Below are 25,449 nucleotides of genomic sequence, written 5' to 3'. Positions count from 1 at the left end.
GAAATGTCTTTTTTAGGTATTGCAGACATATATACATTACCTATAGATATTCTTGTCCTCACTCCTGCTGACTATCTAAGAAGTATTCATTATTTATTCATATCTTCACTCGTAAGATTTTTCTCCGTGTACGTGCGCGCATGTAATATCATTTATTTGCATATATGCGTTTATATGCATCGCTTATTTATACAAGCAGTTCAAGAACTCCTTTTTGGGGTGAAATCTGATAACGCAGAGGGAGGTCAGTTTTAATTATTTGTTTTTTTTATCTTATTAATCTATTCATTAAACGTTCCTTTTATTTACTCACATTGTACGTTTAGTTATTTCTATTTATCTTTATGTGGGTTCATTTTGCATTTCCATATTTGTGATAGGTTATTGCGATGATGAATATTGTCTTTCTGATGAATTAGAAAGGCATATTTTTATTATAAATTAAAAGAATTAGACTTTTTATTAATATAAGTAAAGAAATTAGAAAGATATTTTTATTAATATAATTAGGAAAATTAGAGAAACATTTTTTTATTGTTATGAATAAAAAATTGGAAAAATATTTTTATTATTATAAATAGCAAATTAGAAAGACATAAATTATATTATTATAAATGAAAAATAGAGACATTTTTATTATTATAAATAGAACGACATATTTTTATTATAAATGAAAAATTTAGAAAGACATATTTTTACTGTTAGAAATTACAAAAAAATAGACATTTTAATTATTATAAGTGAAAAAATTAGACATATTTTTATTAGTATAAATAAACATTTGCAAATTTCTCTCAGTAAACCATCAGATAATCTGCAAATTCGGCCAAGAATTGAGTCCCAAGAGAGAGAGAGAGAGAGAAAAAAAACATGAAATTGATCAAGAGATCAATTTACGAAAGCAATAAAAATCAGGCAAATAGCGAGTTTTTTTCTGAATGGGATGTTAGTCCTAGAATGTTTTTTTTTTTTTTTTTTTTTTTTTTTTTTTTTTTTTTTTTTTTGCTAAAGGTAATATTTTTAGTTCAAATTCACAACTATTTTTATTTTTATTTCAAGGAATAACTTTCAATCACTTTGCCTCTTAGATTTTTTAAAATTTTATTTCGGTCCACGTGGGTCGCGAGAGAATTCATTATAAGTTAGAATAAATGCAACTCTATGCTACGCGTATGTTAAAGTATACCATTCAAATTTTAACTTTTAAACAGAAGGGATATAATATTCAAGGCACGAAAATATGAACCACGTAAATTATAAACGCCTCCCTCGTGTTATACATAACTATGTAAGAGAATTACTCCTAAAATTATGCACATGCATGTGCGTATGTGTGTCTGTTTGCAAGCACGCATAAGCATGTTTGTTGATACTAATGAGTAAACATCAACAAAGAGCTAAATTCTGAAGGACTTGGCACTGCTTGACGTGTTAGCCAAGATTTTCGGGGCGTGGTTTGTTTTGTGCTCTAAAAACAGATCATTTATTGAGATGCTAAAATTACGGTTTTAAAAAATCTGTTATAAATAGTTAATAATAATCAGTTGATTCTGGGTCATTCTCCGTAAATTACGCAAAAGTTCTATTCGGTTCACCATGACGTATAATTAACAATGGAAAAAAAAATTTTTTAAGCGGAAATTGCATTCGAAGCCAGAATCGGAGATGACATAAGTCTTAAGGCGGGAAGTCTGCGAACAGTCTGGGTTGGGCGAATCTACTGTGTAGTATACGGTGCCCTAGGGTACCAGGGCAACCATATAAATACCCCGGTAACTTTGCGGAGGGCGGTCAGTCTAGCATTGTGTCGAGGAGAGGCAGGTGATTGTGCCCTCTGAACAAACCTTGTGTAACACCTTCCCTTCTTCGTCTTCTATACTACCAGCGAAGGTTCGTATTTTGCATCGTCAGTTGTTTTTTGCGATACGTTTCATTTCTATCTGTTTGTCTATGATTTTATTTTAAATTTTTCGTTGTTTGACTTATACTTGGGAAATTCCCACACAAAGAGAAACTGCAATTCTGAAGTGTGTCAACCCTTTCAGTCGCGACTTTGTACTTGCGAATATTCCTAGCGTCGCGGATTTCGTCTCACAATTTGTCTTTCTTTTCTCATTTTCTTGGATAGAAAGCTAGATTTTTTCATCTTCTTTCGACAAATACATCTTAAGGCGACTTAGAGCGCCGCCGATATGCAAAGAGACTCGCCCGCAGGTGAGAAGGAGCCGGCTTAGGTGGAAAGGGGCGTAGTCCTGTCTCGTCTAAATCTGCGCGGTTTGTCAACAAGCAAATCTCATTGAAGGTTTTTTCCATTGCAGCATCTCGATGCCGACGCATGAATCATTCGAGCAACTGCTGTCGAATATTGCTTATAAGGGGCGTTTTCACCCAGTGTTGCATATAAAGTCGGGAAGGCTGGGCGTTGATGGGCGTCACCTTCAGACCCACCCATCCGCCTAGGCCTATGTGCTGTAGCGTCTCCTTCCATTAGTTTAAAACAAGGCCAATGTATCCTTTTTTTTATATAACTGAAAGTATATTAATGTAACAGTAGGACAGGTAATGACTAGGATAAAGAATACTATAGACAGGCGACGGAGAAATGTTATTATCAACAACTCACGAACCCCTTGAGAACTCTCAAGAACCTTTATGAACATTGACCGCTCGCCAGTGCATGCACTAGACTCATCCGCTCATGCCTTGTCGCCAATGCAAGCAGCGCTTACATCACCTCTCTCTGGGGAGAGAGAGAGAGAGAGAGAGAGAGAGAGAGAGAGAGAGAGAGAGGAAGGACCTCATGAATGCCTCTTCAGAAAGACAGGGCTCCAATTATCCCGTCAATTCGAAGTCGTGCCAAAGAAGGCGACACTTGTAACTTCTTCGTCTCCAGTCATGAAATCTATTTGGTGGTGAGAGACCCTTTCATCATCATGCAAATTACGGGTTAATTCTGCGTCCGCGGAAGGTCAATTTTGAAACCGTGGCCCTTCTCTCTCTCTCTCTCTCTCTCTCTCTCTCGTGTGTTCACATTTTACAATATTAAAAACTTGAAGACTGAAACATATTGTGAAGAGGACGGTCATATGGCATCTGGCTTCTTACATTTTATGTCGTAACTCGATGTCATTATTATTCGTTTGTATCATTTTAACGATCGTTAGGTCTAACAACACTCATGTGATACATAACCAATAGTACTTAGATGCTCAATAGCATAGACTGTGATAATCCCCAAATCTATTGCAAAAACCCAAGGCTTTTTAGCAATAATGTATCTCATATATAAGAAAGAATAATTGGCATCAGATACTTGAGACTGCATTGAACTGCAGATTTATGGCGCTAGTAAGCATTATCGACTTATATGTAGCCGGTTAGTCTCAATGCAGACAAGTCTGGTCGGTCGACCTGAAGCAATATTCCCATAAAGGCATAAACAAACCTGTTTGTATGCTCTCTCTCTCTCTCTCTCTCTCTCTCTCTCTCTCTCCTCTCTCTGACTGGTTTGCTGTGACCTGTTTTAGTCTGCATTCAAGAGGTCTGGCTAATGGTTGTTTATGCATGCATCCGGATTGACTCGCCTCCTAAGAACTAGACTATAGTACTCCAGAGGAGGGCAATGGACGCACCTCTCTCACTGGCTGTTAGGAAGGCGACACCCATAGAGCCAGTGAACACTTGCGCACATGTTAACAGAGCCTGACATAAACACCTGTCCGAAGCTTCATAACAGGAAGATGAAGATTGTAAACGCGGCAACGTCTTGAACTTGCATTTATCGATGAACGGAAGAATGCACAGATACAGAAGTCGGCCAGCAAACAAAAGAAGAGAAGAGAGCGCTTCCAGAGACAGTCAACCCATACTCCTCCCATCCTCCCCGTACCACCAGCCAACCCCCTCCTAACCCCCTCCTCTTTTCTCACCCCTCGTCTAGCCCTTTCTTCCTCTCTTCATCAGGCCGGCCGGCAACGCAGGTGACCTTGACAATGAACGGGCCGGTCCTCTCTCTCTCTCTCTCTCTCTCTCTCTCTCTTGGCAAGGTGGAGGAGAGGCAGGTCTATTAGGTGTGCATGCGAGAGATGGTGGTTTGGGGGAGTTATAAGCTAGGCCGAAGTGGTAAAAGAAAAAAAATATTCAATTAGCAACAAGTGTATGTTGTGATGTTTTCGTACGTGGATTTGGCTGGCTTACAAAATTGGGCCTTGGCTGTTGTATGCGGTGATGACTGTCATTGAGAAAATCCTTTCTTGCCCGAGAATGCCTGTCTCCGACAGATACAAATTAAAGTCCGTAGCTACTGAATAACAATGTGGCGGGGTGGGTGGGGGGCGGGTGACTTTTGTTATAAAATTGCATGTTGGCTGGTGTTTCTTGTTACGTCATTTGTATTATTATTTTATTATTACGTGATGTATATGGTGTAGGCTATACTATATATATATATATATATACTAATATTATATATACATACACACACAGTTTTAATGCACAAAGGTTGTATCCTAAAAGCAATTAATTTCACCCCTGTTTAAGATTAGTACCATGTGACAGATGCATCAGGTGGCAGGTCGTAGCGAATTAATTGTTCCTAGAATAAGTCTGGTGGCTGAGTGGGGGAGACACAGACAGACAGACATACAGACAGAGACAAACGACAAGAGGAAGTCACTCTTCGTTGGTTATAAATGGGATTATTCATCTCAAATTTTTTTTATTCTTGGAAGTGAATGTGAAGTTTTATTGTACCTTTTTTTGTTCCATTTTATAATTTACGATAAATACAATCTTTTTCCCATTAAGATATCATGGAGGCTTCAGTAATATAATACCTTTTGATTCAGATAGAAATACCAAACTCATTTCAACGCTGTGATAGAATATATGCAAGAGAGAATAAAAACACAGTCAATAGCTTAATTAGAACAGAGAAAAGGCTAAGAAAATATTTAGCCCAGAAATTTCATAAACGTAATTAACTTTTTTTTTTATTTCATTAAACTTTTAATCTTACGGTCAATGATTTAGGTTTTTTTCTGCGCTGGAGAAATGTTGCCATATTGTCATTGCGTGATTGCATATTTTTTTGTTAAATGGTTTTCCATGTTGGTATGTTTATGTATGCGCAAGTAAATATGTATATATGTGTATGTAAATAAGTGTGTGTATAATGTATAAAGATATATATCTATACATACGTTTATATATATATATATATGTATATATATATATATATATAGGTATATATATATTATATATATATATATATCTATATATATATATAACGTTTTATATCATATATAGAAATATAAAACTATATATATATATATCATATAATATACATATATTATATTATATATCCTATAATATATAATATATGTATATATAATATATATAATATATATAATATATTATATAGGTATATAACTATATTGTTTTATATATATATTATATATATATATATATATAATATTTAATATTAATTTAATAGATATATTTGTATATACATCATACATACATACTTAGATACACACACACACATATATATATATATGTGTGTGTGTGTGTCTTATCTGATTTTTAATATATATATATCATAACCATTTAACAAAAATGTCCGACCATCGAGTCTGCTTTCAATAATTAAGGTTCACGAATAATCATAAATTATGCTAGGATGCAGAAGGCGTGCGCATGCTGAGTGGTGCGCATCATCACACTCTTCTTGTTGGCCAAGAATAGGACCTGACCTCAAGAGAGTCACCTAGTCTTGACTATGTCTTCCTCGGGTGTAAATATCATCCCGGTATAACTGTTTTAAATCTTGCTCTATTTGGATCTGATGGTGAAGTGCTGTCCTCCTTAATTAACTAATAACTTTGCACGAGACAGTTTCTTAGAATTGCATGCATATCCACACACTCTCTCTCTCTCTCTCTCTCTCTCTCTGTGGCAAGTTCTGGCAAGGCTAAGACTTTCCACCCTAAGTATTATTATCGCCATGTGTGGTGGGGCTGGGTTGTAGATAAAGCAAGAACAGACCTTTTTAACTTCCTAAAAAAAATAAATAGATAAATAAAATAAAATAAAAAATTCCTTTTCGGCCTGTGAGTCGCTAATGAGTATGTAAGATTATCAGACATATTTATCTTGATTGAGGATGGAGTTAATGTAGTTCTATTTACGCTAATGTAATGTTCTCTCTCTCTCTCTCTCTCTCTCTCTCTCTCTCTCTCTCTCTCTCTCTCTCTCTCTCTTTAAATAGAAAGATTTCATTCTTGTTGATACTTGCCATTTAAAAGTTGTGAGGTAATGTATAAAGTGTAATTAATTGCTCCACCGACGCACACTTTACGTGAATTTTTTAAAATTTAACTTTACAGTACTACTTACATTTATCAAGGGTAAAGTTAATCTTTACTCACATATTATAATTTCCTGCTCTTTTCCTTCTTTTATTTGTGTTGTATCCTCGTCAGAATGAGTTGTTTTTATAATGTTGCCATTTGCAATGGCATAAGCTCTTATTGAAGCAATATTTCCCCACAGTCTGTTTCCTTAAGCATTTACGTCCAAAAGGTATGTAAGTTGTACAAGAGCTTTATACCTTAATGCGCGACTTATTCTTCAGTGGCAATAGATCCTTAATCCTACTACGCCTCATAATATAAAAGGATATTATCTCAGAAGTCCTTCTTTTCTTGATCTGTCAATTTGCAAGGAGTAAAAACATGTGCTCTTTCAATTTGCGACAAGTAAATACTTTTTATTTCAATTTGCAACAAGTAAATATACATGTGGTCTTTCAATTTGCAATAAATAAATACATGCACCCTTTCAATTTGCAACAAGTAAATACATGCACTCTTTCAATTTGCAATAAATAAATACATGCACCCTTTCAATTTGCAACAAGTAAATATATGCGCTCTTTCAATTAGCAACAAGTAAATACATGCGCTCTTTCAATTTGCAACAATTAAATGCATGCGCGCTTTCAATTTGTAACATGTAAATACATTTGATTTCAATTTGTAACAAGTAGATACATTTTATTTAAATTTGCAACAAATGATAACACGTTCTCTTCCAATTTAAAACAAGTAAATACATTTCATTTCAATTTGTAGCAAGCAAATACATTTGATTTCAATTTGCAACAAATAAAGACACGTTCTCTCCCAATTCGCAACAAGTAAATTCATTTGATTTCAATTTGCAACACTTGCTCATTTAACTATCTTGTTTTCTTGATGTCTCTCTGAGGACGTTGCACTCAAGTTGAAATGGGGCTTTTAGAGAAAGATTAGCTTCATCAACATTCCCCGTAACTTTTCCTGTGATAGAATGTTCCCTCTTCACAATGATACAAGATACACAAGCAGCTGAGATCTCTAATCTTAAATACGACTTCCTGTCGGAGGAGATATTCGGAACACGCTCTCCTGAGGATGTCTTGCAGTTGGAAACTCAAAAAAAAAAAAAAAAAAAAAAAAAAAAAAACAAAAAAAAAAAAAAAAAAAAATGCAAGCGAAAACTAAAAAAAAAAAAGTTCTAGTGAAACTCAAAAAAAAAAAAATCAAGCGAAAACTCAAAAAAAAAAAGTTCTAGTGAAACTCAAAAAAAAAAAAATCAAGCAAAAACGAAAACTCAAAAAAAAAAATTCAAGCGAAAACTCAAAAAAAAAATTCAAGCAAAACTCAAAAAAAAAAAAAATTCAAGCGAAACCACCAAAACAAAAATTCAAGCAAAAACTAAAAAAAAAAATTCAAGCGAAAACTCAAAAAAGAATTCAAGCGAAAACTTTAAAAAAAAAAATTCAAGCGAACTCAAAAAAAAAAAAAATCAAGCGAAAACTCAAAAAAAAAAAAATCAAGCAAAAACTCAAAAAAAAAAAAAAATCAAGCGAAAACTCAAAAAAAAATTCAAGCGAAAACTCAAACAAAATTCAAGCAAAAACTCACAAAAAAAAAAAAAAAAAAAATTCAAGCGAAGATGCATTGCACGCTTCATTATCCTAAAGCAATTCTCCTTTTAGTTTATAGTTTTCTTGCGTTTATTGTATTCTGTTTATTGATTAATTTGTTAATATATGTTTTTTTATATAATAACTGGTCTCTTGTTTTTCTGTAATTGCATTAATAATTTCTGTTACTTCTTTCAAATGGACGCCATATTCTTTGGAAGTTTGAATTTTAAGTCGATGGTCCCTGTTGGTTTGTTCGATATATGAATGGGGTTCATCTTCTTTATGATAATAATAATAATAATAATAATAATAATATGATACAGTTTTTATTTCTATATATGTTAATATAATATATGTCTATATATTATAGAAATAAAACCATATATATATATATATATATATATATATATATATATATAGAGAGAGAGAGAGAGAGAGAGAGAGAAGAGAGAGAGAGAGAGAGAGAGAAGAGGGCATATATATATCAAGACCTATCAGTAGGAACGGTGCCAACATTCCCAGACCGTAACCTCCCTTCTACATCACGTAAGAAGGATGATGTGTCGACGCCACATCTCGAAAAGCACAGTCGGGTGGTGGGAGGCCACGCAGCCCCGCCAAAAAAAAAAGAGGGGGGTTGTCACGTAAGATCATCCTCTTATTCTCGTTTCTTTTTATAATGTTTTTATTTGTTTTTCTTCTTCTTTCCGAGAAGTCCTCTTCTAGGACTTTTTGTCCGGACGCACCTTTGGTGGAAGTCGTTGGGTTACGTGATTGAGGACTTCAGGGAGTCTCTCTCTCTCTCTCTCTCTCTCTCTCTCTCCACATCGGGGCTCGTTTATCAAGCGAACAACCTCAATATGTTCAGTTATATCTAGCTTAATTTTCTTGCGTCTTCGGGACTTTTAATAAAGTGAAAAACCTTTTAAAACATAAGGAATGACATAGGATTTCAGTTCTGTGTGGGATCTGACCCTCTTTAGCGAAAATAGGGATGAGGTAAGGACCTAACCGGAAACCAAAAAAAATTACCCCACCGCATGACAAAATGAAGATTATTTTAATAATTACATTTAATTGGGCCATTTTCTGAAGAATGAGACTGTAAATGTGCCCTGTATATTATGAGTATTAAGATTCGTAAGGCGCAAAAAAAATCCATAATTTACGAAAACCGATGACAGTTAGATTATATATATATATATATATATATATATATATATATATATATATATTATATATATATATATATATACTTTCGGTCTGTCATACCATAACCCTTTCAGTCCTTGTTGCTAAGGTTGGGAGACCTACCACTGTCACTCATACATAATGAGGGTTGAGGTTGAGCCGCCAAGAAAAAGGTTCGATAATAGTCTCCTTCCTTCTCCTCTAAAGAGAGAGAGAGAGAATGGCATCGCGCGAGCCACTCACTCCCATTCTTATGATATGGTGGTAGCAATGCTTGGCTGCGACCCACATCAGCTGACTTACCTTAATGGACGTCATTCAAAATGTATGTTACCGAAGGTATCGTAAGTTTAACGGAACGAAACCTTATCGTTCCTTCTTCCGCGGGATCGAACCAGGAACGTCTCTGTAATGAGATGCCGGTAATAGGGTTTCACGAACCTCATCGTTCCTCCTTGTATGGGATTGAATCAGTAACGTGTCTGTAATGAGATCGTGGTAATACAGGTTCACGAACCTTATGGTTCCTTCTTCTTTGGGATCGAACCACGAACTTGTCTTTAATTAAATGAGTGGATAGTAAGTTGACGGCAATACGATTTCACGAACTGTATCGTACCTTCTTCTTTGGGATCGAACCAAGAACCTGTCTTTAATTAAATGAGTGGATAGATAGTACGTGGGCAGCAATACGATTTCACGAACCGTATCGTTCCTCCTTCCGCGGGATCGAACCAGGAACGTATCTTGAAATTAGGCAAATAATTAGGGGTTCAGACAAATCTCTTAGGAATTTTCCCACCATTCTTCAGCGACAAAGCTGAAAGATTAACTCTTCGAACAGACGACAAAATACACAATTGGCCGTTTCAGATCAAAGCGGAACATTCCGAAGGATTTTAATGCCCCCTTTGTTTTGTGTTGTCTTGGAACGAATTTCTCCGAACAATAATATACTGTGTACACCCGACAACGTCTTGTTTACCCCCCACCAAAATAGACTTCTAACTATTGCCTACATCCCTGAAATCGCAGTTGCCTGTACGGAATGAGGAAGGGGGGATATTCTGAACTTGATAGTCTTGTGAGATTTGTTATCGAAGGAAATGGCTTCCTAAGATAGTATCTTGATGGGTCTTGTCTTGTTGTTGTTTTTTTTTTTTTTTTTTGAAGCTGGAGTAGTTAGCGAGGAATTAATTCCTTTGAGTTTACTTTGCGAAGGAGAGAGAGAGGAGAGCAGAGAGATAGAGAGAGAGAGGAAAGAGAGATGCGAAATGAGCCTAAAAATTACTTATTCGTAAAGAAAGAAAACTTTTAAACTCATTTTGTTATATTATAATATTTGTATATATGTGATATATTATTATAAACTAAACAATTCCCCTTCGGTTTACATGTATGAAAATGTATTAATGCCGAGGTAGAGCGAATTAGATATTAAAGGACATTTGTGGAATAAAATAATATATATGTGCATATACAATTATATACTTACTAATATATATATATATATATATATCTAATATAATATTATATATATATATTTTTTTTTTTTTTTTTTGATAGATAAATTCAAATGCTTGCCAAAGGAAATGCTTTCATGTGCATGCGCCTGCGCGTTCATGTGTGTGTGTATGCGCCCGCGCCTAAAAGATAGGAGGTTGTGTCTATCAGAACATTCAAACCGACAGCTACAAACATATGGAGCAGTTGGCATGCCATGACTGCCAGCAAAGCCCCCCAAAGTATTTAGCTGCTTCCCGGGAGGGGGATTTTTTTTTTCTTTCTTTTTTTTTTTTTTTTTTTTTTTTTTTTTGTGTATGTGGTAGGTTATTGTCACTAGCACATGGCGCGCGCCCGAGAGAGAGAGAGAGAAAGGAGGGTTCAATATGTATTTAGTGAAAGATATAGGAATGCTAATTTGTATGCATACACTTGTATATCCAATATATGTTAGATATTATATATATATATATATATATAATATATATATAGATAGAATCTATATATATAATATATATATATTATCTAATATAATATATATGATAGTATATATCTATCAGAGAGAGAGAGAGAGAGAGAGAGAGAGAGAGAGAGAGAGAGATTCATACATACATACAAAGATGCAAAGAGAGAGAGAGAGAGAGCTCTTCAGACAGCATGCAAATAGACTCACTAGGACCTCCTATGCAGTGCCAACGGATGCGAAATTAAGATTGAATTTGATTATGCGAAAACCCATAACTTGCATCTCGTTTTCAGTGGAAGAAGAAGAAGAAGAAGAGGAATCTAACTGTCTCTGTCTGCAAACCAGCCGAAACCCGGCTTTCTCATTTCTCGCCATTTTAGTGAGTGAAACTATAATGCCTCGGGCAGCGAGTGAACTCGCAAACCTAATTTTTTTTTTCATCAGTTTTCTGTAAAAGAAAACTCATTTGACGGCTTTGTCTATCCGTCCGCACTTCGCTCTGCTCACTCTTTTTAAAGTGTCCGCCCTTAAATCTTCAAAACTGCTGAGATTAGACGGCTGCGAATTGGTACGTTGATCATCCACCTTCCAGTCATCAAACGTACCAAATTGCAGCCCTCTAGCCACAGTAGTTTTTATTTAATGCGAGAAAACAATTCTCAGATTCGTTCTCTTATAACTAAAATCTGATACAAGAAGTGTGTGAAGAGGAAACTCATTAATACTACTTATTAGTAGAGGAAGTTCATTAGTCTTTTTTTGTAATGATTGAAGGAAATTTGGTTGTTTTCATAAAGAGTGTAAGAAATATGACTTTTATAATAGAGAGGAAATTTTAGTATTTATATTCTGAAGGAAATATTTCATGATGCAAAGAGGGAAACTTTATTTCCTTTGTTAAAAAAAGAAAAAAATATTCTTTTTACGTATGAAAGGAAAGTTTATCACTTTCTATAAGAGTGATGGAAACGTCGTCTTCTGCATAATGAGAAATTCCCGTCACGGAAAGGAAGGAAAGTAACTTTCCCTTCTAATTTAGAGAGAAGTGAAAGCACCTCACTGAGGAATGGTCTTTGTTATCAGTGGAATAAATCCTTGTCTTCGGAGATTTCTTTTGTACCGAGAGAATCAGTTGTAGGTTCATTGTTTTTATTGGTGAACTCAGTCAGAATCTAGAGGCCTTTGTAATTTAAATGTAATATTTTACATAGTGCATACGTATAAGTGGATATAATAATATACTTGTGTACATAAACTCGCAATTTTACTGTTTACCTCTTACGCCTATACTGCATCAACCCGTATATTCTTGAATTCGAAGCGCGTTGCCTATTAGCAGGATGGTCCAAACGCAGTGATTTGTTTACTGATCCTTGAGTGATTGCTGCACAAATCTTGGAAGTGCTTGAGTGTGACTTACGAGGAGGAGGAGAATTGAGCAAGAACCCTTTTTGCTTACACAACTTTCGGTTCTTAATGAGGAGGAGGCGAGTACGTAATGATTTCGAAAAAGACCTGGCCTGTGTTTATTTAATATAGTTGGTGCTTGTCATTTTGCATTTCCGTTTTTCTTCTTCATTCTTCTATTTATATATATATATATATATATATATATATATATATATATATATATATATATATTATATATATATATATATATATATTCACGAGAAGGTGGGAAATAATGATACGAAAAAGTTAAGGAAAGAATTATATACCAATGTGACCTGGCCATTATTTATTTATTATAGTTGATGCTCGTCATTTTGTATTTACGTTTGTGTCGTCTTTTAATCTTTTAATTATCTATTCAAATCTCCTCCCTCGTAAGATACGTGTTGATGTCACGTCACGTCAGAAAACGACGTTGAGAAATGAAAGGGGAAACTGTTAACAAATAAATTCATTGGCTTATTTTTGTGCACCGATCACATGCAGAAGTAAACAAAATGGAATCTTTGTTTATTTTTGTGCACCGATCACAAACAGGAGTAAACAAAATGGAATCTTTGTTTATTTTTATGCAATGATCACAAACAGAAGTAAACCAAATGGAGTCTTTGTTTATTTTTGTGCACTGATCACATGCAGAAGTAAACAAAATGGAATCTTTGTTTATTTTGTGTGGAATGATCACAACAGAAGTAAAAAAAAACAAAAAATGGAGTTCTTTGTTTATTTTTGTGCAATGATCACAAACAAAAGTAACAAAATGGATTCTTTGGTTATTTTTGTGCAATGATCACAAACAGAAGTAACAAAAACTGGACTCTTTGTTTATTTTTGTGCACTGCATGGACATGCAGAAGTAAACAAAATGGATTCTTTGTTTATTTTTGTGCAATGATCACAAACAGAAGTAAACGAAATGGATTCTTTGTTTATTTTAACAAAATGGAATCTTTGTTTATTTTTGTGCAATGATCACAAACAGGAGTAAACAAAATGGAATCTTTGTTTATTTTTGTGCAATGATCACAAACAGAAGTAAACAAAATGGAATCTTTGTTTATTTTTGTGCAATGATCACAAACAGAAGTAAACAAAATGGAATCTTCGTTTATTTTTGTGCACTGATCACATGCAGAAGTAAACAAAATGGAATCTTTGTTTATTTTTGTGCAATGATCACAAACAGAAGTAAACAAAATGGAATCTTCGTTTATTTTTTGCACTGATCACATGCAGAAGTAAACAAAATGGAATCTTTGGTTATTTTTGTGCAATGATCACAAACAGGAGTAAACAAAATGGAATCTTTGTTTATTTTTGTGCAATGATCACAAACAGAAGTAAACAAAATGGAATCTTCGCTTATTTTTGTGCACTGATCATATGCAGAAGTAAACAAAATGGAATCTTTGTTTATTTTTGTGCAATGATCACAAACAGAAGTAAACAACATGGAATCTTTGTTAATGTTTGTGCAGTAGTCACAAACAGGAGTAAACAATGGAATATTTTGTAGTTTTAGTCTCAATATAATGATTGCAATTGTAATTATGATTATATTTATTATTTTTTTACTATACAGTTTAAATAATATTGTTGTTTTTTAGGCGTTATTATTATTATTATTATTATTATTATTATTATTATTATTATTATTATTATTATTATTATTATTATTATTATTATTATTGTTCCCCGAACAGACCAGCCAAAATGAACCGAGATCGAAATGGAACCGGTTACAACAATTGGATCAGCAGCTTGAGATCGGACTACGCCCGTAGTCTCGATCGGCGTATTCGCGATGAAGAGGAGGCCGAAAAACGTAAGTAGCTACTCTCTCTCTCTCTCTCTCTCTCTCTGCTCATCTTCTCTCTCTCTTGTAGCTTTTATATTAGGATTTACTTGTAACTGTCCTCGGAACGGTTAAATAGATGTGACAGATCATTTAGTCATACAATACTCTCCAGTGTACGTACTGAAAAATAAGATATTTGTCTTCAGTGTCACCAAACATATGTTTTTTTTTTTTTATACTTTTCTAGATAACACAACTGAGGCGAATTCTATCTTCTAAATATCAAAATAGAAGTATAATTCATATATATGTGTATATATATACCTTTGTTTTGATATTATGGAAGGTAGAATTCACCTTGATTGTGTTACCTTGAAAAGTAGATGTCGAAGGTGTACATTTGGTACCTTTTAAGAATTATATATATGTATATTATATATATATATATATATATATATATATATATATATATATATATATACGTATATATATAATTTTAATGACCTGAAACATATAGCTTTCGGGTTAAGTTCTTAGCGCGTGATGTACATAATGTGCATCTTGGCTACTTTCGAATCAAGTCAAAATAACCTGAGAGCACATTACCATAACAAATCCCTAACTCCCCCTTGATCCCCCCAGCCCCTTCGGACGCCCTGAGAGTGGAGCGCATCCACTGGTACATCAAGGACAACGCCCGCACCCACAACACCATCAAGTTCGACTTCATCCACGACAAGAAGGACCCCAAACCCGTCCTCCGACGAGGGCAGACCTTCTACCTGGCCATCAGGTTCCTGAACGACTTCGATGTCGCCAAGCATCGCGTCGTCCTCAACTTTAAGTTCGGTCAGTTCCGGGAACATATTGTGATAAACAAAAGTTTTAGGCTCTACATTTTGTCGCGATGTTCCGTTATCCTTGATAAACAGAAGAAATTTGTTACATACAATTGCCTTCCTAACAGATGTACGTACTCCTTTTACAGGTCCTAAAGCAGCCGTTCAGAAGGGAACTTTAGCTGTGGTACCTATTCAGAATGAGAAGTTCACCAGAACCAAGGATGACTGGGACTGCCGTATTGATCCAGGTACCCGTGGCAAGGATCTCGTGGTCCAGGTAGGTTCTTCTTCTTCTTCTTTTTCTTCTTCTTCTTCTTCTTCTTCTTCTTCTTCTTCATATAGAGCATTTGAGAGAATGGAAGTTAATGGTTGCGCGTATCTTCCGTGTCATTTGGAGTCTAACATGGAAGTCTAGCCCGAAGATAAAGACATACAAATCCGTAATTTAAAAATGTTACCTTTGTCTTTTCCTTCATCTAGACGTGCAAGAAAAGAAGGAACTCTCTCTCTCTCTCTTTCTCTCTCTCTTTACCACAGGCATATTGTTTACATAAAAGAATACCATTATGTGTGTGTGTGGGCTTTTTTCAGTTTCAGATCATTGCATCAGTTAATACACCTATTAGTAACATTTCATTTCAGATACTTGAAACCTATAAATAATTCGATCTGATTTCCTTCAGGTCTACATCCCTGCCAGTACGATGGTCGGCATCTGGCGGCTGGATGTTCGCTCTGGACTCCATGACACTACCCAATCCGCGGCCATGAATGTATTCCACGACGAAACAGACTGCTACGTCTTGTTCAACCCCTGGTGCAAAGGTAACATACCCACTGCCCATTTCTTTTAATAAGCCTACGTCTTGTTCAATCTCTGGAGCAAAGGTAACATACCCACTGCCCATTTCTTCTAATAAGCCTAGCTCTCCTTTTTTTCTGTCTTTTCCTTTGCCTTCAGAAATTCAAACGAAGGTACAATACATAACTGCCATGATACTATATTAGATTCACTTAAACTGTGCATTAGATGTCTAGGCCAGTCCCTTACGACGCTCCGCTCCGGATTGGCTGTCGATATGCCAATCACAGGGCTGGAAATTCTCAGTCTCTCTCGTGAGTTCACATAGGCAGGATGCATGTTCCAGCTCTCCTGAGGGATACGTCTTTCAAAAGTATCCCTCAGGAGAGGTGGAACATACATCCTGCCTATGTGAACTCTCGAGAGAGACTGAGGGTTTCCAGCCCTGTTATTGGCTTATCAACAGCCAATCAGGAGCGTCGTAAGGGACTGGCCTAGACATCTAATGCACGGTTGATGTGAATCTACTATGGTCTCTTTACATTAAATCATTTTTATCCGTTTGTTATTTTATTAATTAAATTTTTCTTTTTTTAATAAGTGGGGTCCCTTTCCTCCCAATGAGCACCATATTCTTTGGAAGCTTGAATTTCTAGTCTGTGGCTCCTTTCGGTGGGCTTGTTTCATATGAATAGGGTTCGTCTTCTGAATGATACTTAGTAAACCATAATATACAAAAAAATAAGAGTCACAGTTATTTGCATCTGAAAGTAGTCTGGTCCACCTCTAATACTGAGAAACTGACCTATTCCACATGACCTGTTTCCTCAAAAAATAAAAAAGAATTATATACTCATTTGCATCTGAAAATAGTCTAGTCCACCTCTAATACTGACAAACTGACCTACACATGACTCGTTTCTTTAATAACCGGCATGAAGCATCTGTTTCCTCAAAATATAAGAAATTCATATACTCATTTGCATCTGAAAATAGTCTAGTCCACTTCTAATATTTACAAACTGTCCCACAGATGATGCAGTGTACATGGAAGACGAGAAGAAGCGAGAGGAGTACATCAACAATGACAAGGGCAAAGTCTACGTCGGAGCGTACAAAAGATCTCGAGGTCGTCCTTGGGCCTACGGCCAGTTCGACGACGTCGTACTTCCAGTGTCGGTGTACATCCTCGAACTGAGTCGAATTGTCGACAGTGAAAGAGGAAATCCAGTCAAAGTCGTTCGTGGCATCTCAGCCGGGGTGAGTCTCTCTCTCTCTCTCTCTCTCTCTCTCTCTCTCTCTCTCTCTCTCTCTCTCTCTTGGGGAATAGCATTTAATAGGAGATGGTTTCCAATGTCACTTTTTTAGTATTGAAGTGTTACCATAAATTTCATATTTTGGATTACAGTTGTCAAGGAAAATTTTATATCTCATTATCATTGCTGTCTTCTGATACGTCTACTGAGCTATTATATCGAGAATTTTTAAGTTACAGTTGTTAAGGAAAGTTTCCCTCTCATTAGAATGGCTGTCCTCTAACAAATTTACTGAACTCTTCTACCATAAATTTTGGATACAGTTGTTAAGGAAAATGGCTATCGTTTGAATTTCTCTCTGAAAAGTTAATAATTGAACTATCTGACCAGATATGTTGGATGCAGTTTTTAAGAAAAAAATTTTGCCATTCAAATCTCTGCCTTCTAACAAGTTAATGGAACAATGTCACCATAAATTTTGGATTCAATTGTTAAGAATTACAACCCCTGACGAACCCTCCCTCCCTCCGCAGGTGAATGACACTGACGAAGGTGGCATCCTCGAGGGCCGCTGGGACGGAGAGTACAGTGACGGCGTGGCACCCTTCAAATGGACAGGTTCCGTCAGGATCCTGGAGGAGTATGTCAAGAACGGCTACAAACCTGTCAAGTATGGACAGTGCTGGGTGTTCTCCGCCGTCACAACGACAAGTAAGGGAAATAGAAGTGTCAGTTGAATTTGGAATTGCATCATTAGTGAGTCTCTGTTTTGAAACAGTGTCAACTGAGTCTGGATTGACATCATTCCTGATCCCCAATCTTGAGACTTAGTGTTATTTGAATATGGAGTGACATAATTCCTGAGTCTGTTTTGAAACAGTGTTAGTTAAATATGGAATGACATCATTCCTGAGTCTCAGTCATAAGACATAGTGTCAGCTGAGTTTGGAATGACATAATTCCTGATCCCCAGTCTTAAGACATAGTGTTAGTGGAATGTTGAATGACAATTCCCGACCCCCAGTCTTCAATATGGAGTGACATAATTCCTGAGTCTCTGTTTTGAATCATATGTCATTTGAATGGAAATTCCTGAGTCTCAGTCCTGAGACAGGCGACATTTTTAAGAGAATGACTTCTAGAGCCTCACTTGAATGAAGGTGCAGAACTGTTACATTGATCTCATATTCACGAAGTTCAGAATTCTGTAAATATTTATTTAGAATTTATCCTCTTGTAATAACTGATTTCTTCTTTCTGTATTTCCTATTAGCTTCTGTAGCTTCTTCCAAATGAGCACCATATTCTTTAGAAGCTTGAATTTCAAGTCAGTGGCGGCCCCTGTGGACGTTATCCATATGAATAGGGGCTTTCCCTCTGAATAGCAATAATATATTATTTAACAAGATTCGAATTCAGTGTATAAATACACTCGGCAGAAGAGAGTGGAGAAAAACATTCAGACGTCTGGCGCTTTGAAGGACAAACCTGGCGTAAGAATCTAAGTGACCTAGAGATGAACTCATTTTTTTTTTCTCCATTTACAGTCTGTCGTGCCCTGGGCATCCCCTGCCGCTCCGTCACCAACTTCGTCTCGGCTCACGACACCAACTCCTCCCTCACAATCGACAAGTTCTTCGACAAAACTGGCAACGAACTGGCAGGAGGCCCAGACGGTGAAAACTGGGACTCCATCTGGAACTTCCACGTGTGGAATGACGTGTGGATGGCCCGTCCTGATCTCCCACCAGGTTACGGAGGCTGGCAAGCTATCGATGCTACACCACAGGAGGAGAGCGAACGTAGGTTACAGTCCCTTTTCCATGTTTGGGAAAATGAGTGAGGAAATGGACAATATTTGAAACCTAAGAAAGGAAGGCAGTAGGCCTGGCATCTGATAGGAGAGTAGGATCATTAAGAATCCTGAAAGCTGAACATTCAGACAAGATTCCAGACTCTGCCGATAAAAGAAAGCTAGTAAATACAGAGTTGCTGTTCTTGTTTCGAGAAAATGTAGGCTCTAGTGTCTTGTGGGTGTTATTAGGTTTTCTCCTTCAGAGCAGTGATCGAACTTGTACTTTTACACATTTTCCAAAAGATATAAGGAACTATATTATCTGACCACCTGCATTTAAGCTAATAACCATATCAGCAGTGATAGAATGATCCTGAGGTAATCATTAATGTAGATTTTAATCCACTGATCTTGGATATTAATAAACACCATTTTACTGTACAATTGTAATAGACCCTGGCAAAAGTTGTTTGTTTGTTCCTCCAGATAAGATGCAGTGTGGACCAGTATCACTGGTGGCAGTGAGACGAGGAGACATCGGCTTGAACTACGACACAGGATTCGTATTCTCTGAGGTCAACGCTGACGTCATGCACTGGGGAGAAGACGCTGCAAGTGACTGGGGATGGAGCCGCATGAAGATGAACCAATTCCACATTGGGCGTCAGGTAACCGATAATCATTTCACTTACGTATTCCTAAATTTGCAGTTCGTGTGACATAAACCTTTTCCTCTTCTGGAGTCTTGTCCGTCGCTTATTTCGTGGTTAAACCCCCTAACCCGCTTTTTCTCGCTACTCTGTCAACTTCAGTGTGTCCCCTAGTTGACAGAAATGCTCTGCCTCTTCTATCAAAACGGAGTTTCTGCCAAAACGGGGTTCTCAGCCTCTTCTGTCAAAACGGGGTTCTCAAATCCTTTCTCTTTCCCATTCGCTCTAGCTATCAAAATGAAGGGTGACCTCTCATTGAAAACACCTTGAAATGTATATTATTCATTTCTTATTCTTTTCATGCAGATTCTGACCAAGAAGCCCAACGAGGATGACGACACCGGCGACGCTGACCAAGAAGACGTGATCGAGGACTACAAGAACAACGAGGGTTCTGCTGCCGAGCGTTTGGCCGTCCACAACGCCATCAGAGGATCCCGACGCGCCCAGCAGTATTACGAGTACAGGCAAGACATCAAGGAAGACTGCGTCTTCGACATCATCGAAATTGACAAGATTACCATCGGCCAACCCTTCCAGGTCAAGGTGAGTGCCTCCAAGATTCTAACGAGTAAAAATGCGAAAGTTTCTTCTCAGTTCCAGAAGTCCTTTATTCCTCACACCTTTGGACTGTGGAACAGCCCCCAGAGATTTTAATACATTTTTTCTATTTATTCGTTTTTTACTTTTCAATAAGTAAGATCTCCTCTTTCTGTATTTCTGTATACATTCACTTACTTCCTAAAGAGCACCATATTCTTTGGAAGTTTAGATTTCAAGTCAGTGGTCCCTTTGGTGGGCTTGTTCCATATGAATAGGGTTCATCTTCTGAATAATAATAATAATAATAATAATAATAATAATAATAATAATAATAATAATAATAATAATAATAATAACATCCTTTCAGGTTGTTGTCCGTAACGAATCAGACGAACCAAGGAACATCTCTGCTTACCTGAGCGCTCACTCCATCTACTACACAGGTGTGAACGCTTCTCTCGTCAAGAAGGCCGAAGGAAACTTTGCTCTTGGACCCAAGCAATCCCAGGTAGGATCACTTAGAATAACTTTAATAGTTTAGAGTAACTTAATTAGCTTTAGATGCTGCAACTTGTGACCGTGAGCCATGAAAGTCGAAAAGTAGTGAATAGTTTGTGTATTACGATTTGGTAAACCATTTTCACTGTTACATCTTCAGTCCACAGGGGAACAAACAGCCAACCCCATATTTTTTATTAAGTAAAAAAGTGTCATGGTTTTTGTCCAAAATATTGAAGATAATCAACTTTCATGATATGTATCATCTTGCTACCCATAAAAAGTGTTACATTTTTTTTAACAAACCAGCAAAAATGGTGATAAATTTAATTTATTAGAGCAAGAATCAGTTGCATTGTAACCTGGTTGTTGATAGCATTTGTGATTAACACATGTTTTAGTCTTATGCTTGCAGTAGACGGTGGAAAAAAGATAACCAAATCTGATTACACTATATAAAATGCATACCAAAAATTATTATTAAGTAAGTTGTGTTTTTCAGCGCAATTTATACAACTTATGATGAAAAGCATGTCGTACTCTTATGCTTTCAGTAGACGGTGAAACAAAAGATAACCAATTCTGAGTACACTGAATACACATCAAAAACTTTTGATTAAGTAAACTGTGTATTTCCGCCCAAACAGGACATTGCCATGACTGTGCAGTACAATGAATACTGGAAGAAGTTGGTGGAACAGTGCATGCTCAAAATCTATGCCATCTGTCGTGTGCAGCAGACTGGACAAACTTGGACCGATGAGGATGACTTCCAGGTGGAAAAGCCCAGGTTAACGATCCAGGTAAGCCCCCCCCCCCCCCCCCCCCCCCCCCCCCCCCCCCCTCTCTCTCTCTCCCTCTCATTAGGACATTGTGAATGAACACTAAAACCTACTCCTAGAGATAGGTGAGCACATGATGTCTCCTCGGATGGACTAATATGTCTTTGAGACATCCTAATCCTTGTAACTCCTTTAACGCCTTGTAACACACTCTCTCTCTCTCTCTCTCTTCTCTCTCTCTCGTCTTCTCTCTCTCTCTCTCTCTCTCCTCTCTCTCTCTCTCTCTCTGTCAGTTGTTTCTGTCATTATTTTCAATGAATTCCAGTTTTATCAAAATTTCATATCTTGTAAATATATCTTTGGAGAATTATTTATTAGCTGAGGACTAAATTTCTTGGCATCTCTCTCTCTCTCTCTCTCTCTCTCTCTCTCTCTCTCTCTCTTCTCGTCTCTCTCTCTCTCTCTCTCTCTCTCTCTCTCTCCTCTCTCTCTCTCTCTCTCTCTCAAGTTTTGTTGTCTTTATTTTCAGTGAATTCCAGTTTTATCAAAATTTCATATCTTGTAATTATATTTTCATAAGATTATTTCGTGGTTAAATATTGAATGTTATATTGTGACTAGAAACATTTATATATTAATATTTAGCAGTGTTTCTCAAGCAATAATTGTACACTTAAAAATGCATGTCGAAAATACATTTACAAAGAATTATTTTTGAGTAAGACTTGAATACATTCCGTGGTTTCATAAGTAAGTAATATTTCTCATCCAATGGTAATCCATTAGCTGTAATGGTTCCAATCTTATGTCATTTCATTTTTGCAGTGGCTCTTATCCAGATGTAATTCTTTTGTAAGGGTTTCCCTTCCATTGTTATTTCTTAGTTTGTAGTGGGTCTTACCCATACATTACTCCAATATATGTAATGGTTCCCATTCAGTATTTCTCCTTTGTTGCAGGGTTTTCCACCAGTGTTATTTCTTAGTTTGCATGTGCGTAATAGTAATGGCTCTCATTCGGTATTTTTCCTTTGTTTTAGGGTCCCAATGAGGGCGTGGTCAAGAAGCTGTGCGAGGTGTCCTTCACCTTCACCAACCCACTCGACATGCCCCTGACAGAGTGCCATCTCAGCGTCGACGGTCCTGGTCTCATGAGGCCCAGAGCTGTCAACATAGAGAAGTAAGACGAAGACCTCCTTACATTGTTTTTCCTTGTCGTTCACGATCATCAACCGAAAACATGTTTATGTCCAGGTTCAACACAAAGAAATATTATCTTTCAATCCCCCTCTTATTCATTTAAATAGAAGGAAGAGAGGTACAAGGTGTATACGTCTTACAGGCAGCCTGCAAGAGCCACAGGGCTCTTCTGGCACTTGCCCAAACCTGGCACAGTGCCCAACTTAAATGGGTGAGATGGCACCTAATCCAGAGGAAGTGCCACTTACTCCCTTCATAATCCTACTTCTCGCCCCTTGTGATATATATTAAATGTTATCAGCGTTTCTGAGGTAATACTGACATCATTCTGACACTGACATTTGCCAACTTCAACTTTCTTGGTGAATGGCGTTTCCGGGGAGGCTCTTGTCTGACATGAATTAGTTCCAGCTTTGGTAAACAAAAGTCAATTCTTCTGCCTTTGAATCCAGTACATCAATCATTCTGTCTTAGCTGTCGTGTGAAGCAAAACTGTCAACCAGCCCATAGGAAGTTTTTTTTATTATTAGGAAAAGGATTTCATTTCTGTCTTGAATTGATCAAGTTAAATACCCCTTTCCTCTTGTCTTCAGGCAATTTACCCTTCTTTAGTTGACAAGATCTTCAGTAAGCTTTTTAAAAAAAGAAATTCACTTCCTAGCTCCTGTGCTGATACTGTCTCCCCATTTTTCTTTGCAGGGCCGTTCCACCAAAAGGAAAATTCAACCACTCCATCAAATTCCTTCCGCGTATTCACGGAGAGCGTAAGATCATCGCCTCTTTCAACTCCAAGGAGCTCTTCGACATTTCAGGAAACAAGACCATGCAGATCAAGAAAGAAGAATAAATGAGAAAAGAGAGAGAACCGAGATGAGGAGTTTTTTTTTTTTTTTTTTTTTTTTTTAATGTCAAAAAGGCAGCTGCAACCAACCTTCTCTTATCGTGTTTGTTCATGATTTGTTAATGTGCCATGTGGTAATGAATTTGGTTAGCTAATCTCTCTCTCTCTCTCTTTCTCTATCTCTCTCTCTCTCTGTCTTCATCTACTATAAATCCCTGCCAAAGTATATGTTTTATCTAAATACTGTACCAAAGTTTTGGTAAAATTTAGTCAGAAATATGTTATACTCTTTTCTAGAAATATTTTTTTCCTTTTATTTTATCTCCGATGTTATTGTGTTTTTATTAGTTTATCAGAAATTATACGTTTTTTGTAATCTTTCAGTTTCTCCAGGCAAATTCAAATTCAGGCAAGCATAAAAAAGTCCCTTTTCTGTCAGAGCAGATGCAAGTCATATGTATGCATTCATACAGATACGTATCGTATTTGCAAATAAAAATAGTATTAGTCTGCAACAAAATACGATTTCAGACATATCCCACAACTAACTAAAAATGTGTGAAACAATTTCCCATCTATTATATTTGTATCTTGAATCCTTGCTTTGGGAACTGTGATGTTGCCATATGTAAGTGAAATCGTTTTTCACAATGAATTGTACAAAATACAAAGTATTCTTTTATGTGAATGAGGAGGTTGAATAACCCGTTTTCTTTTATTTGTTTTTCTCATACGGGAGATCTTAGTGTTAAACAGCAAATGCCAAGTGTTTGGTCGTGTTTTCACGGATTTAATCGTGGGTGAACAATCTTGGAAAGATGGAAGCCTTTGTTCCTTTAATTAAGCTTTGTTGTGCTCCTAAGAGACTGTGTGAATTCAGTTAGTCGTAAAGTGAGAATAATATGCTTATCTTTATTCCTGTCAGAATTTGATTTTTGTTATAATTAGTTTAACAGTAACAAAACCTATTTTCCCAGATGACGAGTGCAATAGGAGATTTTGAGAGGAACTTTGTAGGTCTATATTTGATTGCCAAATTTCTCGTTGGTTTGACGCGTAGAGATTTTAGGATTAAAATAAAACTTAAAAAGCAAACAAACCTCTCAGAATGTTTGCCAGATTTTATGCACTAGGTGTGTAAGTGAGCAATAAATCTAACATAACTTTGCTATTTTTATATGGCCATTTTGACCAAGGTTTTGTATCTCTTTGTAACAAGAAGCTGCTACGCTTAAACTTAAGTACGGACAAACCTGATAGAGGTCTATTCAGAACTCTAGAGTAAGACTGATCATATCAGTTCACATATAGTACTATTACTGTATAACTCGAAGTATTTGACAAATTTTATACTACAAAATTTTCATGATGTTTACTACTCTTAGAAGCTTTGTAGGAATAAAATGGAAATGTCTGAGCGTGTTTGATTTCACCCATCTTTTCGTTACTGCTGAATAGGGGCCTTCTATCGGCCATTTTTCAGATTTTTTTTACTGTTTTTCTATTTCTTGACTCTATCTTTTTTCATGGGTTCCAAACAAGCGTGGTCTATACAAAGACACTTGGTTACCTGTCCTTTCAACCACTGTATTTAAGTGAATTAAAAGTAAGGGCCCACTCTGTCCTTTTAGTATAACGCTTCTAAAAGAAAGCCAAAGCAACTTAATCATGCAAAGAGAAAGTTAAAGTAGTACTTTTCTCTGTTACTTTATACAGAAGAGACATGAACATGCTGCTGATTATTTACATAGAATTCGTCAGGGAATAATGGCAAATACATGTCATTCAGTTAGAAATGA

The 25,449-nt window shown here is 36.4% G+C and overlaps 1 protein-coding gene across 3 annotated transcripts in view; it reads left to right on the top strand.

The window, feature by feature from the left end:
• LOC135227080 (hemocyte protein-glutamine gamma-glutamyltransferase-like) overlaps positions 1–25,064 on the top strand; it is a 72,427-nt gene extending 47,363 nt beyond the window's left edge. For 2 of the 3 annotated variants that reach the window (XM_064266916.1, XM_064266918.1), the window contains exons 2-14: positions 14,288–14,409; positions 15,025–15,231; positions 15,371–15,501; positions 15,908–16,049; positions 17,060–17,286; positions 17,816–17,993; positions 18,830–19,084; positions 19,564–19,745; positions 20,094–20,333; positions 20,698–20,838; positions 21,476–21,631; positions 22,650–22,789; positions 23,509–25,064. In XM_064266916.1, the coding sequence (XP_064122986.1) occupies positions 14,288–14,409; positions 15,025–15,231; positions 15,371–15,501; positions 15,908–16,049; positions 17,060–17,286; positions 17,816–17,993; positions 18,830–19,084; positions 19,564–19,745; positions 20,094–20,333; positions 20,698–20,838; positions 21,476–21,631; positions 22,650–22,789; positions 23,509–23,656 (2,269 nt within the window). In that variant the 3' untranslated portion in view covers positions 23,657–25,064. Of the gene's footprint in view, positions 1–1,738; positions 1,891–14,287; positions 14,410–15,024; positions 15,232–15,370; positions 15,502–15,907; positions 16,050–17,059; positions 17,287–17,815; positions 17,994–18,829; positions 19,085–19,563; positions 19,746–20,093; positions 20,334–20,697; positions 20,839–21,475; positions 21,632–22,649; positions 22,790–23,508 lie in introns of those variants that run through there. The other variant, XM_064266917.1, reaches the window with a different exon arrangement.
• Positions 25,065–25,449: the final 385 nt, after the last annotated feature.

The sequence above is a fragment of the Macrobrachium nipponense genome, chromosome 15 (assembly GCF_015104395.2).
Source record: "Macrobrachium nipponense isolate FS-2020 chromosome 15, ASM1510439v2, whole genome shotgun sequence".
NCBI classification, from domain to species: Eukaryota; Metazoa; Arthropoda; class Malacostraca; order Decapoda; family Palaemonidae; genus Macrobrachium; species Macrobrachium nipponense.
Note: the sequence above shows the minus strand (reverse complement) of the source record. Positions and strands in the feature narration are given on the sequence as shown.